Source organism: Artibeus jamaicensis, unplaced genomic scaffold, assembly GCF_021234435.1.
Source record: "Artibeus jamaicensis isolate MK-2021 breed Jamaican fruit bat unplaced genomic scaffold, CSHL_Jam_final contig_240, whole genome shotgun sequence".
NCBI lineage: Eukaryota > Metazoa > Chordata > Mammalia > Chiroptera > Phyllostomidae > Artibeus > Artibeus jamaicensis.
This window is the reverse complement of record NW_026521506.1, coordinates 14,042,363-14,058,475: the sequence shown is the minus strand read 5'-3', so window position 1 is coordinate 14,058,475 and position 16,113 is coordinate 14,042,363. Positions and strand designations below refer to the sequence as shown.

The following is a 16,113-nucleotide window of genomic DNA, read 5'->3' as shown; positions in this document are numbered from 1 at the left end:
ACCATAACTTAGTAATTCACCATTTGTTTTAACAAAATTGATCAATTACTTAAATGTTTTTTAAGTAAAGAGAGTAAGAAACAAAAAGGAATTATGTTTAACTGAATGCAAATGCTAGGGTTTCAGTATGATTATGCCTCACTACCATGTTTTCAGCTGGAATTGCTTGAGCATGGACAGGAAGAGATGACTGGGAGAAAATAAGGAAGTAACTATACTTTGGCTGGTTGATTTATCCACCTGATTGGGAGTGGCGGAGATGAGGACTCTGGAAGGCTTTATCCCACTACTTTTCCACACCAACTAGAAAGGAACTCCTTGTAGACTATGTATTTCTTGAGAGCAAGCTCCATGTTCTATTGCTACCAATTACCCATGACAACCTGGAAGCTGGCTGCCTCACGCTCCAAGGAGCTGTGCTGTCCTCCTCCTGATCTGTGATTTGACCAAGTTTGGCTAAGAACCAGAAAGAAGAACACCGTTGCCCTCTTTCTGGATTTAAGGCATTTTGCAACTCTCAAGTCCCTTTGCCTCTCTCTTAAATTCCCTCAGCTGGTTCTCTTGTGATATCCCCAAGGATTAGACAGAAAGCTGGCTTGTGTCATCTTCCTGATTAGGTGGTTGAAAAGCTCTGCTATTGTCTGTGTGGGCTTGCTATGCTCATCTGTAAAATGAATGGATTGGATCATATGATCTCCAGGCCCTTTCTATTTCACCATTCTAAGTCTACAATGAAATTCCTTTAGTAAGATGTTGAATATGATGCTGGGCACTTCTGGTGCTCAATACATTTAATATCTCTATTTCTCACATTGGACACCATCTGGTGGGAAGTAAGTTCTCTGCTCCCCCATCATCTTCTTCCCTGATGCATCTAGCTAGGGCATGCAAGTTGATTTCTTTAAAGATGAAAATTACCGAATATCCAGAATGTGTGTACAAGTACAATCAACCCAGCAGACAATTCTGCAACTAGAATTTCTATAACTAGAATTGACTAAACTAAAATTAGAAGAATGATCACCAGTATCAACAATGAGATGTAAAATGACTGTGAACTTTGTTAAATGACCATTTTGCCAAATATGGAATTCCAACAAGATAGAGAATATATTAAAATTGTTAAAGGCCAAGCTCGAGTTGAACTATAGTGTTCAGTGATTTTCCTTCAGTGTCCTAAATGGTTACCAAAAGGCAGGACTTGAATTCTTTTGCTATTGGAGAATACTAGTAGTTCCATGTCACATTCCTTCATCCACTGACCACTCCATTCAAACCACTCAAGGTACAGACAGGAAAACTACATCATAATACAGAAGTACTTAATTATTTGGTAGCTGCAGCGTGTAATTAGGGTGGCCAATGCCCCTCATAAAATTCCAAGGCTCTAGTTGTTTTCTGTAACCAAAGTGCTAAAAAACCTATACATGGTGGAGTGAGAAAGAGCTAATTGTTCTAACATCTTTAATGCTGTATTTACCAAACAAAGTACTGTTCTTAGGACACATCCAATTTTTCATATTTAAAAGAGTTACCCAGGCATTTCTTAAGTTAATCTTCTGTCAAGGAGTGAGGCTAAAGAGAATATAAGAGCATGATTCTTTTGCTTCTTCTATTTCAACCTTTGAAAGTATGTGATTATATATGAATATTATAATAATTTTAACTCATATTTCCTGTTTCCTGTGGGAGGCCATTTTTTCTTTTTTTAAATTTTATTTAGTTACTTTTCAAGTACAGATTTCTATTTCTCCCAGCCAAGCCCACCCCCCTTGGGGGGTGCTCCCCACCTCCCTCCCATTTCCACCCCCCTTAGTTCTTGTCCTTGTGTCCTTCATACTTGTTCCTCCAAATCCCTCCCCTTTTTTCCCCTTAAATTCTCTCCCCTCTCCCCTCTGGTCACTGTCCCCTTGTTCTCTATTTTAGTGTCTTTGTTTTTATTCTGCTTGCTTGTTTGTTTTGTTGTTTAGCTTCCTGTTAAAGGTGAGATCATATGGTATTTGTCTTTCAACATCTGGCCTATTTCACTCATCATAATGCTTTCCAGTTCCATCCACATTGTTGCAAAGGGTAGGAGCTCCTTCTTTCTCTCTGCTGCAGAGTTCCATTGTGTATATGTACCACAATTTTTTGATCCATTCATTTACTGATGGGCACCTAGGTTGCCTCCAACTCTTGGCTATTGTAAATCGTGCTGCTATGAACATTGGGATGCATAGGTTCTTTGAAATTGATGTTTTAGGATTCTTAGGATATAATCCCAGCAGTGGAATTGCTGGGTCAAAAGACAGGTCAATTTTTATTTTTCTGAGAAAATTCCATACTGTTTTCCATAATGGTTGTACCAGTCTGCAGTCCCACAAACAGTGAACTAGGGTCCCCTTCTCTCCAAAACCTCTCCAACATTTGTTTGTTGCTTTGTTTATGATGGCCATTCTGACTGGTGTAAAGTGGTATCTCATTGTGGTTTTAATTTGCATCTCTCTGATAGCTAGTGATATTGAGCATCTTTTCATATGTCTCTGGATCCTCTGTATGTCTTCCTTGGAGAAGTGTCTGTTCAAGTCCTTTGGGAGGCCATTTTTTCTTTAGGATCATAACCTAAAACCTAGAATTGGAAACATTTGAAGCTCTATTACCTCTAAGGAAATAACTAGAAATTCAGAATGTAGTTTTTCAACAAGTCCCAGCTCTTTTATTTGCACCAGATGCACCAGGTCATTTATTTTACCTCAGAATACTACAATGTAGTCTTAATGATCTGAAACACATTTTAAAACTCATAGTTCTCAAAGAGCATACCAGAAAAAGAAAACTATTTTCACCGAGAACCTACTTACAAATTCTGATCTAGACCTAGTGTTCAAAGGAAGAAAACTTTGACAGGGAAACTAGAGGCATCTCACTAATCCTTGGTGGGCCAGAAGATTTACATAAGAATAGTGAACCCTCATCCTCCAGTCACTGAGGCTGACTCCTCAAGCCCTATGCTTGATGACATGACTGCTGTGGTTCATACAGAGGTTATTTTTAGAGGCAAGAATTCTCATTTCCCAAAAGTATAACCACAGGATATCTATTTGGAATGAATCAGCTTTACACACTAGTACAGTAATAAATGTTCATATCATGTCTGTGTAAACTCAGTTCTGTGAGGAAATATGTAATATCTTGGTACACTTTTACCCTGGGACCATTGCCCTTTATCAGTGACCCCCATCAAACTGAGGTGATTCGTTTGGAAACTGTGCAGTGCTATGGAGTTTCACAGATGTCTTCGAAGTAAGTTCTTTTTTTAGCAAATATTATATTTTGTCCCTGTGGCTTTTCCCAATGATTTAGAACTGACACAAGGACAAAAAGTCACTAATATTCAGTGATGGTGGTAGCCAAGATCAGATGCCTTCAGAGGGAAATTGGAATTGGTATTCTGCAAGAGTACCTAGCTGTGTTTGCATTTTGCCACCACACCTGACAAGGTAGAAGGACTTGGCCAGCTTCTTGAGGCCAGGCCAGCCTTGACTCCAGCTTTATAATTGGAATTGTACTATGTGGGGCTTATGGGCCCTTAAACTGAGATTTATTGTAGTAAGGCTGGAGACCCTAAAGGAGGGCGTTTACAGAGCTCAGAATTAACACACTCAGTCCAACTAATCTAGCAGATTACTCATCCGGGGTTAGAAGAGGCTCATTAGGTGGGTCTTGGGAACCTCACTTAGCCACTCAGTGCATGTGTTGGCCATATTGCTTTGGGTTAGTTGGTTCATTTACTTACAAAGATCAATTTTCTGCCTTCCTCTTGGACTTGATGTCTCCCTCAGCTGGATGGGTTTATGGTACCTGCCTCTCATAGTAGCCGTGAGAAAGTGAATGATGGCAGCCTGTCAGCCTATCTGAACATCTGTCTGGCTGTCTAGCCACAGTATAGCTACAGCTCCCAGGCAGGAATCTACTATTACCATACCAGAGCAATAGCAGTAACGTATCAGCCTAGGGTTGAAGAGATAGAGATTGGGAGTAATCCCAAGTCAGTGAATAAACTGCTTATTTATTCTGTTAACCCATTGTGTCATTCATTCTTTCAGTTACTAAGCACTTTACAAGGGCCTATTATGTGTCAGATGCTATGCTTATTCCAAGGCCATGCCCTATCCAAGTTAATGCTGGAGTATACATAAGTCCTCGTCCCCAGCCCCATTCATTCCAAACCCTAACAACCTCACAGTAGTTACCCTTAAACAGTTCTCAGGCTAAAAAGGCTGTGCCGTCACCCTTCTCTCTCAGCTCCAATTTTGTTATTTATAAAATGAAACTAATAAAAATTACACCATTGCCTTGCAGGTGTCCTGGGTGCATCAACAAGAGAACTGATAATGGAAATCCTTTTAATTATAAAAATAATAAAATGCTAATAGTAATGACACAATAACTAAGATTTATTGAGAGCCTATAACATTCCACAGAATGAGCCCTACCTAGGCCAGAATGGAATGTTAACTGGCACCAAAATTTTAAAGTTCATCCCCTTCAGATAGTCAGGCTTTATAAATACATGGTTTTTACTATATAATATTAACATGTCATGTGTGAGTACTTACTGCCAGATACCAAGTTCAGTGCTTTACATGGATCACTTCATTCAATCCCCACAGTCATACAATGTGGAAGACAGGTGCAGATATTATTATACCCATTTTAATAGGTAAGGAACATAAGAATCAGAGAGGTCAAAGAATATCATATTTATAATCACAGGGCTACTAATAGAGTCTAGATTTGAACATAACTTTTCTTACCCCAGAACATGAGCTTTTAACCATTATGCTATGCATCCTCTTAGAAAAAAATAGCCCTGGCTTGTGTAGCTCAGTGGATTGAGCGTGGGCTGCAAATCAAAGGGTTGTGGGTTCAACTCCCAGTCAGGGCACATGCCTGGGTTGAGGCCAGGTCCCCAGTAGGGGGATGCATAATAGGCAACCACACATTGATGTTTCTCTCCCTCTCTCCCTCCCTTCCTCTCCCTGTAAAAATAAATAAAATCTTTTTTAAAAAAGAAAAGGATAAAATTCTATACAGTTGTAAGCTATTGGCAATACTATAAATTGTTTACTTTAAGTCAGTGGGTAGCTTCTGTAAACTACAGAGAACCATTTCTACTACTAAGAGGGAGCCCCACTGAAATCATTTTAATTTCATTTCAAGTTTGCTTCTTTCATATCCTGGCTTGTTTTACTCTCCTGATATTTATTCAGTTTGGAGGACTTATTTTCACAAGTTTCAGTGCAATGCTAAAAACACAAAGTAAAAATTTGGAAGCTGGAAGTAGTAGAAAAAGCATGTGCTATGGGTAAGAGGTGGACATTGGAAGCGATGCTCAGACAAGAGCGTATCTTGGTGTGGGTGCCCTTTTTACTGATACTACAGGGGTGCACAGCCTATAGCCAGTCCCTTCACTTTTCTTTCCTAAACATCTCTGTGGGTGTACTTAATGCACAGATACTTATCTCACTGGGGTCATCCAGAAGGGTTTCTCAGACTCTTCTTCCTGCTGCTTCAGTTGGCCTTGGAACGTTACTTGTTTATTAGCCTTCCAAGGCATTTGTAATAAGCTCTTTATGTCTGCTACTGTAGCTGCTACTACTCTTCCTTTCTCCTCCTCCTCCTCCCTTTCTTCTTCATGATCATCATCATCTTCAGCAGTGGAGTTAACATGTCTGAGGAATGATTACCTTCCCGAGTGATGTGCTAAGCACTTTACACACATTACTTTATTTATTTGTTCATTCATCCATTTAACGAACATTATTGAACATTGACTTTGTTCCAAACACCGTGACACACACTGTCTAATGGGGGGCAGAGCAGGGAGTATTTAATTACAAACTGTGCAGAGTTCTCTGAAAGAAGGATACGTGGAACTGGGAAATGTCAACGGTGCTATTTAATCTAATTCTTCAACAAGCCTGTGAAGTTAATGAATAGCATTATCCTCCATTTACAGATAAGGAAACTGAAGCTCAGGCAGGTTAACTGACTTGCCCAAAGTAAGACAGCTAGTCCATATCCTGAGTAGAGATTCAATTCCATCCTGGTGAGATTCCAAAGCTCACACTCTTAACTGTTATATATACTTTTTTGCCTCTCCAATGTAAACCTGCATATGTAGCCATTAATCCTAGCCCTATGCATTTGGGTTCTGGCTTCCTCTGAAATGTGTGGAGTTGCCATTGTTTCCAATTAGTTGTGAAAGTGGTTTGATGCATTTGTTCAAAGAAAGTGTGCACACGAAGCAGAGGTCATGGGCCCTAAGCCTTATACTTGCGCACAATGTGTAAATAATAATGGCATTCCAAAAGAGCTGGAGTGCATTGGAGCCACCACATTTGTTTCCCATTAGCTTATGCTACTCAAATATAAACAGTAAAGCATGTATTTACACTGCCGTGGACATGCAAAGCCAGGCCCCCAAAGCATTCCTTGCAGGTTGTATAAAGCTGAGCATCCTGATAATTCAAAATCAGTTTTGTAAACCCAGCTCAATAGCTTGAAAATGTAATTTGGATTCCAGATATTTAAAAAATGCCTAGACAGAGGTATGTGAGTAGCCAAAAGAGACAAACCCAGCTTACTCCTCAGAAAACATACCAAGCCTCATATTTTCAGGATCTATTTTGTTACTTATTCTTTATTTTTTTTAATTCTAAAGAGCTTAAAGTCAAAAAAAAAAAAAAAACTCTTAGCTGTGTAGCAGCAGTAATGGAATTTTTCATTCTCTTCTAACCAGAGTGACTGAAGCTTTTCAGGACAAGCCCATTTATGATGAGACAGTTTGATTATTTAAGACACAGTAGATGACCAGGCTGGGGAAAGAAGTGGGAGGCATCCAGTGTCATTGTCCACCCAGCCTCACACAAAATAGGTAACCAAAGGCCTTCCCATCAAGGTAGTTTATGGCTAGCATGTGAAACATTGAGATTTAACTGGAAATGATCTCAGGTCAAGGTAGTTAAGAATGCAAAAGTATGAAATGAAGGCCCCATTAGTTGATACCTTTACCTAAGACACCATGCTTTTCTTGAGAAGCTCTGGACTTGGGACCAGAAGACTTTATTTTTAATGAGGTCTCCATCACTTAGTGACTTGTTCGAGTCATGTCTTCTCTCTGAGCCTCAGTAGCTTCCCTTGATGTGGAAATGGGCATGGCAGTTTTCCCTGTTACACAAATTGGTGGTGAGGATTCGAGGATTATATGAGAAAACATATGTTAAGCCCTAGCACAACACGTGGTTGATGAGGTTCATATCTTTACAATCACGTTAATTCCCAGAGACCCGTTATTTACACCATATAGACAGATCAAGAGCTACTGCTCTCATTGGTCTAATTTCTGCATATTTGATCCCCCTAAGAACAACCAGCATGTCCTTTGATCTTTGTTCTCTTGTCAACCAAGCACAAAAAGAGCTTTGGCCAAATTACATTGTCCCATGATGTAGAGATCTTTTGTTATCTTGGTTATTATGGTTTTAAGAACATAAAATTGCTAAATTCTAAAAAGCCTTTTTATTTACTCTTACATTATGGTTCTAATTTTCTTAAGTATTTATTCCAGACTTCTTGTGTCCTTTTATTGTATAAGTGTAAGCACCTGTTCCAAAGCTAACTTCAAGTATTTCCCTTTCGAATCAAACAAAGTCAATCACCTTTACACACGAGTATTTTCATTAACTCCAAAGACAAAAGGTCATGATGTTCATATCTAACAGAAAAGGAAATCATCAGGTTGCATTTACTTTTTTGAAACACGGTTTGAAGAACATGTGTTAAGGATTCTAACACATGTGGGGCTAAGCTGACTCTTGTCCAAAGATGGTTTCTGGAAAGTGGAGTAACCCTGCAGTGGCCTTTCTTATTAGTGTGGTCTGTGATTTGCTCATGATAAGAAGGAGGGGCAGATGAAGTTAAAAATGCAGATTTCTGTGCTTCAGCCCAGACCAACTAAATCAGAAGCTCTGTGGGTGGGGCAGGGCACCTTGAGTTTTTATCAGTCATCCTAGGTGATTGTTACAAAATTGGAGACTCACTTTCGTGGTGTATAAAAAAGTATACACTGTTTGACCCAGTAATCCTACTAAAGGGAAACTAAGGAAATAATCCAAAATATAGAAAAGGTTATGTAAATGCTCCTGATATTCCATCTTTCTTTATAGAAACAAAAGAACTAAGTGTTTTATCACATTTAACATTTTGCATTTACCACATTTCTTCATTACAACAATTCTATGAAGCAGGCATTATTTTCCTTATTTTACAGACGAAGGATATTGAAGTTTAGGGAAATTAAGCAGCCAAGTTAATAAGTGGAAAAAAGTTAGTAAGTGGAAAAAACAGAATTCCAAACTCAGTCTGATTCTAAAGTCCAAGTTCAACTATGTAAAAATGTAGGCAAAAAAAAAAAACCCCATACACACATACCTACCTTTGAAAATACAAATGATGTTTATTACAGTTTGAGAACTCAGTTCCCCCATTTCTCTTTCCTTTCACCTTTTTATGTTATATTGACACATGTAACTAACATATTAAATTATGAAATAAAAATTGATTGCATATGTAAGCAACTGTGATAGTCTCCTGTGGCTCTAAGGGAGTTTCGAGGAGAGGAGTAGCTGCAGAAAAAGCTGGGCTGTGAAAGGCTGCCCACTAAAGCACGCCCAACCATGTATGGCAGAAATATCAGGTTTATAGAAGGGTAGTGGGAGGAGGGGGAGTGAAATAATCAAACATATGTTTTTTTTACATTGATAATAATTATTCTGAGCCTTGGCTTGTAAAAAACTAATAGGATAGTGTCCTTTGAAAATGCCAAACAATAATTCAAAAGCATTAGGCACCTAAAGTTACCTGATTTTGTGTGCAAGGCCCTTGTAACTTTCTTTTTATAAAGTGAATGTTCAGTCTGGAAGACATTGTAAAGAGTGAGATAGGGAACAAAAAGGTCAATATTGTGAATTGTAATTAGGTGATTTGATTTCTTTTCCAAATTCCAGACCACATTAAATCCACAGGCCTTGCTGGCAATTTCTCATCTTTGACAGATTACCCTTCTTTTGAGATTCTGCAGCATCAGACTGTTCTTTAAGAAGATTTTAACATTAACAATAGCTTTTTAGATTTGGATTTTTTTTGTTAATGTGTGAGGGTTAGGCTCATCAGCAGCTGTCTGTGTAAAATTATTTGAAAGTATGCTATAATCCTTCAAGCTGAGGTTGTCTCTAAAAATGGGAGTAATTTAAGAACGAAAGAAGTTATCTCAATAGCAATGTTTTAAAGTTTTTTTTATTGCACTTTAAAAAAATGCACTACCAGAGAATACTGAGGACATTATACACAAGGTTGGAAAATGGCCTCTCAAAGATTAGCTGCAGATCTTAGCCAGGGTCATCTAAAAGGATTCAGCTATTCATTCACAAGTTCTGGTATAATTAATCTGTGCTTTGGCTTTCTCTTTTTTCATGAGTTTGTGGAAGTAGCTTTTTTAAAAGTGGAAGCTACCAAACCACTTTATTTTGCATCAGTTCAATAGCACATTTGTTGAGTGCCTACTATGTGCGAGACACTGCTTTAAATGCTATGGGGTTTGAAGATAAATGAGACACAGAGCCCCGGGTAGCTCAGTCTGGTAGCAAAGTCTCGTGCACAAATAAATACCAGGCTGCATACATAAAGGGCTATTTAGGAGTTACAGATAAAGGGAGCAGTGGTGGAAGAGGGAAAGGGAAAACTATAATGACCATCTGTGGTAGCCAGGGAGGCTTTATTAAGGAAGTGACATTTGAACTTGATTTGAAAGAATGTAGTGTTTTTAATAGACAGGAGCGAAAATAGCTCCTATTAGGTGCTCAATTAATATTTGCTGAAGGGATTAATGAGAGGCACAGATATGAAATGTGCTTAAGAAATAGCAAGTTCAGCCCTGAGTGGTGTGGCTCAGTGGATTGAGCACTGGCCTGTGAACCAAAGGGTCACTTATTTGATTCCCAGTCAGGGCACATGACTGGGCTGTGAGCCAGGACTCCAGGGGTGGGTGCTCAAGAGGCAACCACACACTGATGTTTCTCTCCCTCTCTTTCTCCCTCCCTTCCTCTCTCTAAAAATAAATAAAATCTAAAAATAATAACAAGTTCACTAATCTATACCTAACCACAAACCCCTTATACAAACAATTCTAATTTAGATAATCTTTGACATATATAAAGGATGTATTTTTGAAAATTAATCTAAAAGGCTTATGTTGACAGCATTTTCTCATAAGAAATGATGGTAAAAGAAGGAGATAAGGATGTTTTGGTCACCTAAAGTGGTGTTATACTCTAGATGAGCAGTACCCAAAGAATGGTTTGTGGACCCTGGTAATCCATGAAACCCAGGGATCCACAAGGTCAAAATAACTTGCAAAAAATTAGCAAGATGTTATATGCCTTTTCACTGGGTTGATACTGGAACTGATGGTGCAAAACAATGGTGAGTCCAACTGTCAGTACCACAGTATGAATCAAGGCAGTGGCACCCAGCTGTACTAGTGGTCATTGTATTCTTCAACAGCACACACATCAGTGGAAATAAAAGGCCATTTTACTTAAGAAGTATTGGAAGCAGCCTAGGTGCCCATCAGTAAATGAATGGATCCAAAAACTATGGCACATTTATACAATGGAATTCTATGCAGCAGAAAGAAAGAAGGAGCTGCTACCCTTTGCAACATCATGGATGGAACTGGAAAGCATTTTGCTGAGTGAAATAAGCTAGGAGGTGAAAGACAAATACCATATGATCTCACCTTTAACAGGAACCTAAACAACAAAACAAACAAGCAAGCAAAATATAACCAAAGACACTGAAATAGAGAACAGGCTGACAGGGACCAGAGGGGAGAGGGGAGGGAATTTCAGGAGAAAAGGGGAAGAAGGGTTTACAGGAACAAGTATAAAGGACACATGGACAAAAACTAAGGGGGGTGGAAATGGGAGGGAGGTGGGGAGCACTGGGAGGTGAGTTGGGATGGAGTAAAAGACAGAAAACTGTACTTGAACAATTAAAATAAATTTTAAAAAAGAATGTCATTGTTGAAACAGTAAAAATGATTAATTTATTAATTTTTAACCCTTGAGTATACTTCCCAAAAATACTCTGTTATGAAATGTGAAATAATTTATGGTATTTCTATGGTAACTTGTGCTGATGACCCCCCCCCAAAAAAAAGCACTTGTGGGGTTATTTAACCTTTGAACTAAACTAGCCTCTTTTTCCATGAAACACCATTTTCATTTGAAATAGTGACTGACAAACTATAGTTATACAGACTTGAGTGTTTGCTACACATTTTCTTCAAAAGAAACAAGAGAGCCTGTCAGTTAAAGGAAAAACTGACAGTATTTGTTGCCCATGATACAATTCAAACTTTCAAGAAAAAAATTAAAGTTTTGGTAAAATTTTATCTCCTACCAGAGCTTCGAGGTTTGCCAATAATAAAGACTTTCCTAATGAGAGTATAGGTGATTTTAATAAATACAATTTTTGATATCATATAATGAAAGCTGTTGACCTTCGCAATACTTGCATAGCTCAGTGGACAAAGTTTTTCCGGATGACCCACGTGTAATGATGCAAAGTGGGCAAAAGGTCCATTCAATGTTCCCAACATACCAGGAATTTTAGTGTAACAGAACATGAGAAGTTTATTTATATGGTTTCATATTCTACATTGCAACTAACCTTTTCCACTTGAGGTTTTCTATAGTATCAGTGAAAAATACCCAGCCCTGGCTGGTGTAGCTCAGTGGATTGAGCACAGGCCTGTGAACCAGAGGATCGCGGTTCGATTCCCAGTCAGGGCACATGCCTGGGTTGCAGGCAGGTTCGCTGCAGGCCAGTTCCCTGCAAGGGATGCACTAGAGGCAACCACACATTGATATTTCTCTCCCTCTCTCCTTCCCCTCTAAAGATAAATAAATAAAATCTTTTTTAAAATATCCACAATTACCTGAAAAGGGTACTAAAATATTTCTTTCTTTTTCCATGACATATTTTGAAAGGCTGGATTTTCTTAAAATGTGTCAACCAAAACTACATAAAGCAATACATTAAATGGAGAAGTAGATATGATAATTCAGCTATCATACCAAGCTGGACATTGAAGAGATTTGCAAAAATGTAAAAGAATTACACCTTTCCTTCTCGCTGTCTTATGTCAAGGAAAATAAATTTATATTTTTGTTAAAAACATTACTAATGCTAACACATCATGGTTTTATTATTGTTATGTTTAAAGTAGCTTTTAAATAATTTTTAAGTTTTCAGTTATAATTTTAAGGTGATAAATGCCGATAGATATAATCTGTACATATTATATCTATACAAGTTATATCTATATCAACTCCTAATCAGGGCAGATGCCTGACTGGGTGGAAGGCCAGGTCCCCAGTAGGGGGAGTATGAGAGGCAACCACATGTAGATGTTTCCCTCTCTTTCTCCCTCCCTTCTGCCCTCTAAAAATAAATAAATAAAATCTTTTTTAAAGCATATAAAGGGGTCCTGACACCAAAATTCTGAGAACCTCTGGTCTAGCTTATCTTAGCCTATGTGTCTATAGTATGCACTTAGATTTGTAGGATGAATGGTAGAGAATGGGGGAGGGTTAGGGAAGGGGTACATTAGAGCAGCAGGGTAGAGATGGTGCTGGAGTGGCAGATGGTAGGTGGGTTGGCTTCTCCAACACCATTAGAGATTTTGGGCAGGAAAGAACTATTTGGACTTTTCTTTCTTTGCTTAAAAAATAAGAGTCAAATTTCTCTGTGGTATATAGCTTGCTCCAAGTGATTATTGGCACAGCAGCTAAAGTGCAAGTAGACAGCATAAAGGTATATTTTGCAATGACAATGAACTCAGACAATGGAAACCACAGAAACCAAGACATGCTGTGTATCCAGCATTTTTTTTCTGGATATTTCTTTTACAATCACAAAAAAATATATCAGGTAAAGTATATCCAGCATCTTTTGTTGACTGTTATTTAACAATAGGAGGTGGAACTGAGATTTAGGACTAAAAGGGGCTGGTGGGGCAGAAGCCAGAACAGAAATAGAGGGAGGCTATTGGAATACAACTTTAGAGAGAGATGGTGCAGAAAAATAAAATGGAACTGCCCTCAGAGACCACTTGTGCTTTGAGCTGGGCTTCCGTATTAGTGGGAAGACTTTCAGGAGGTGGGAGTCACCATAACATAAGAAAGGCCTGGACAATGTGACTGAAAAGCCAGACACTGATGAGCAAGACAAACATGCCTCTAAGTAGGCATATTATCTCCCAAACAAGCAAAGTGAATTTCAAAGTATCTTATTGAAATTGTGGAAGAGGGAGCTATTTTAAAAGTTTTTCTAGTGATGAAGGCATGGTACATGGCAATTAATTGTAAGTATTTATTTAAAGTATATATAAAATTCACTGCTATTCTCTTCATTTGGTAGAAGTAGTTATTGTTTTAATTTAGGAAATGTAACTATATTAGAAGGGGCTTACATAAAGCTCTTTGCTGGTCTCAGTGTATTCTCAGTTTATTAATATGCTTTGCCTATGATGTGTTAAGTTCCTTATCAGTGAGTTCTCCTCCTCTGGAGGCTTTCAGGAGCTTACACACTGTGGCATGGAAAGGTCTTATTCAATATCCACTCTGGTATAAGTAGAGGAATAGAGAATCATATGAAATACCTTAAAAAGGTCCAGGAGTATGACACTCCAAAGTGTATAAGTCTACATCTATTTAAATTTGAAAATGATTTTTCAAAGCTTTCATGTGACTCATTCAGCATTTTTAATGCCTCCTGTTAATTTCACACTGTTTTAGATCTGCCCAAGAAATAGGAAGAGCTGCTACATTTCTGTCTGTTTCTTTTCAGCTCCTGAGAACCATGTCCGTGCCCAAAGGTAGAGTTCTGGAGAAAAACCTTGATGAAGAAGGGCTTGAAAGTGGAGACTGCGGCGATGATGAAGATGAGTGCATCGGAGGCTCTGGTGATGGAATGATGAAAGTGAAGAATCAGCTCCGCTTCCTTGCAGGTAACTGATTAGTGCCAGCTCAAATCTAAGCTAACATGGTGATGCTTGGGAATAAGAAACCAATTGATTTCGCTGTCTATAACTCCTGTAAAATCCCTGCAACACACAATGCCATCAACTCTTTACAGAAAGACTATGCTCTAGAAAATGAAGTTTTCAGGTAACTTTTTTAAAAAAAATCTCTGGACCTGGGTAGGTTAAAAGGTTAACTTCATGGTTTTCATTGTCTAAAATGAACTGACATAATCAGTTGGCTTTTTCACATTGGACATTTCAAAACAAATGAAATCTTGGGAATTTACTGAAAACCAATGACAGGGTACCTTTTTAAGGAAGAGCTGTCAGCTGACCCTCTCTTCTTAGAACATCATATTTGTTTTGTTTTCTTACAAGTATTCTCACATTGACAGGCTATGACACATAACTGCAGAGTTACATAAAAACAGCAATAGAGAAAAAGTAAAATCAAGTTGCTGAGGTCAAGAAGGCAAAACAACAGCAACAACAACAAAAAACCCTCGCATTTGTATTCATTTCCTCAGTTTACAAAGTACTCACTCTCTTATGGATAGGTGTTCTTGTTTCCATTTTGCAGATAAACAAACTGGGAAGAAATGAGATTTATCTAAATGGAATAACTAGAAATCTAACAACTCTTGAGACTTCCAGTGCCATGCTCTTCCCTCTTCAGTGCACAGACTTCTTGAAATCCTGCCACCCATGGCCTCTAAGGCCATACACGCTCATCTTCCTCCTTCAGCCTCTTTCCTTCACTAGTTCATTCTAATCTTTCCCTGAAACTGGGTATTATCCAGAGGTTTCTCCTTACGCTTCTGTCTTTTCTCTCTTCTCCACAGAAAGCATAGATCTCATTTGCTTTGGCTCTTGTAATTTTTTTATGATTGCTTTTTCTTTTTTTACTTTGACCCCCCAAAAATCTAATGTAAGATCTTTCCTCTTAAGAATCTTTTAAGTGTACAGTACAGTATTGTTAGTTATATTCAAATGATAAAACAGATCTCTGGAACTTTTTCATTTCATATGGCTGAAACTCTATGGCTATTGAACAGCAACTCCCCTTTCCCCCTCCCTCAATCCTGGCATCAGTTTTACCTCCTGCTTCTGTGAATTTGGCTACTTTAGGTCCCTCAGAAAAAATGGACTGATATAGTATTTGCCCTTCTGTGACTGGCTTATTTCACTGAGCATGTCCTCACGGTTTACCTATGATGTAGTCAGTATATTATAAGATTTTCTTCTTTTTTGAGGCTGAATAATACTTCACTGTATGTATGTACCATGATTGTTTTCATCCATTTATCCACTGATGAACTTTGAAGTTGTTTTCACCTCTTGGCTATTGTGGGTAATACTACAGTGAACATTCTTCAACTGTTACACAAGTATGGGTACAACTCATACATTCATTAACCTTCAGCCTTTCCTATTCTCCTGAGCTACCATTGCACATCTCCAGCTGATTTATGTGCATTGCCTCATATGACTTATACAACACCTCCATGAACTGCGGGTTATTATTATTTCCACTCTACAGAACAGAAAATTTTTGCTGGGAGAGGTAGAGCAACTTGCTGAAGACCGTGCAGTCTTTAAGGGCAGAGTCAGGATTTAGAGCCAGGCAGTGAGATTTCAGAGGCCACTCTTTGAACAACTCGACTCTGATCCTTCTTGCTCTGTTCATCAATGCAATAATAAAATACTGAAATCTGCTTTGCATTTTGCTACCCAGAAAAGATTTTGGTCATCTGAAGGTTGTTCAGGTGATTCACCAAAACTGGTCCCAGCACTGACCCCTAAGGCTCACCACTGCTCATACTTCTCAAAAAAAAAGTTCCCACTTATCCCTCCTCTTGCTTTCCTGCCTATAAGCTACTCAAAACACTGCTACACAATTCCTTGGTGACTTGACCTTTTAAACAGTGTTTGGTACAGGACCTTGTCTAGGACCTTTTCAAAATCAAAATAGATTTCACCCA

The 16,113-nt window shown here is 38.5% G+C and overlaps 1 protein-coding gene across 1 annotated transcript in view; it reads left to right on the top strand.

Annotated features, from left to right (window-relative positions):
- The window catches only part of GPC3 (glypican 3), a 452,502-nt gene that overhangs the window by 386,396 nt on the left and 49,993 nt on the right, over positions 1-16,113 (top strand). The window contains exon 7 of the mRNA XM_037146361.2: positions 13,957-14,116. Within this exon, the coding sequence (XP_037002256.1) occupies positions 13,957-14,116 (160 nt within the window). The remainder of the gene's footprint in view (positions 1-13,956; positions 14,117-16,113) is intronic.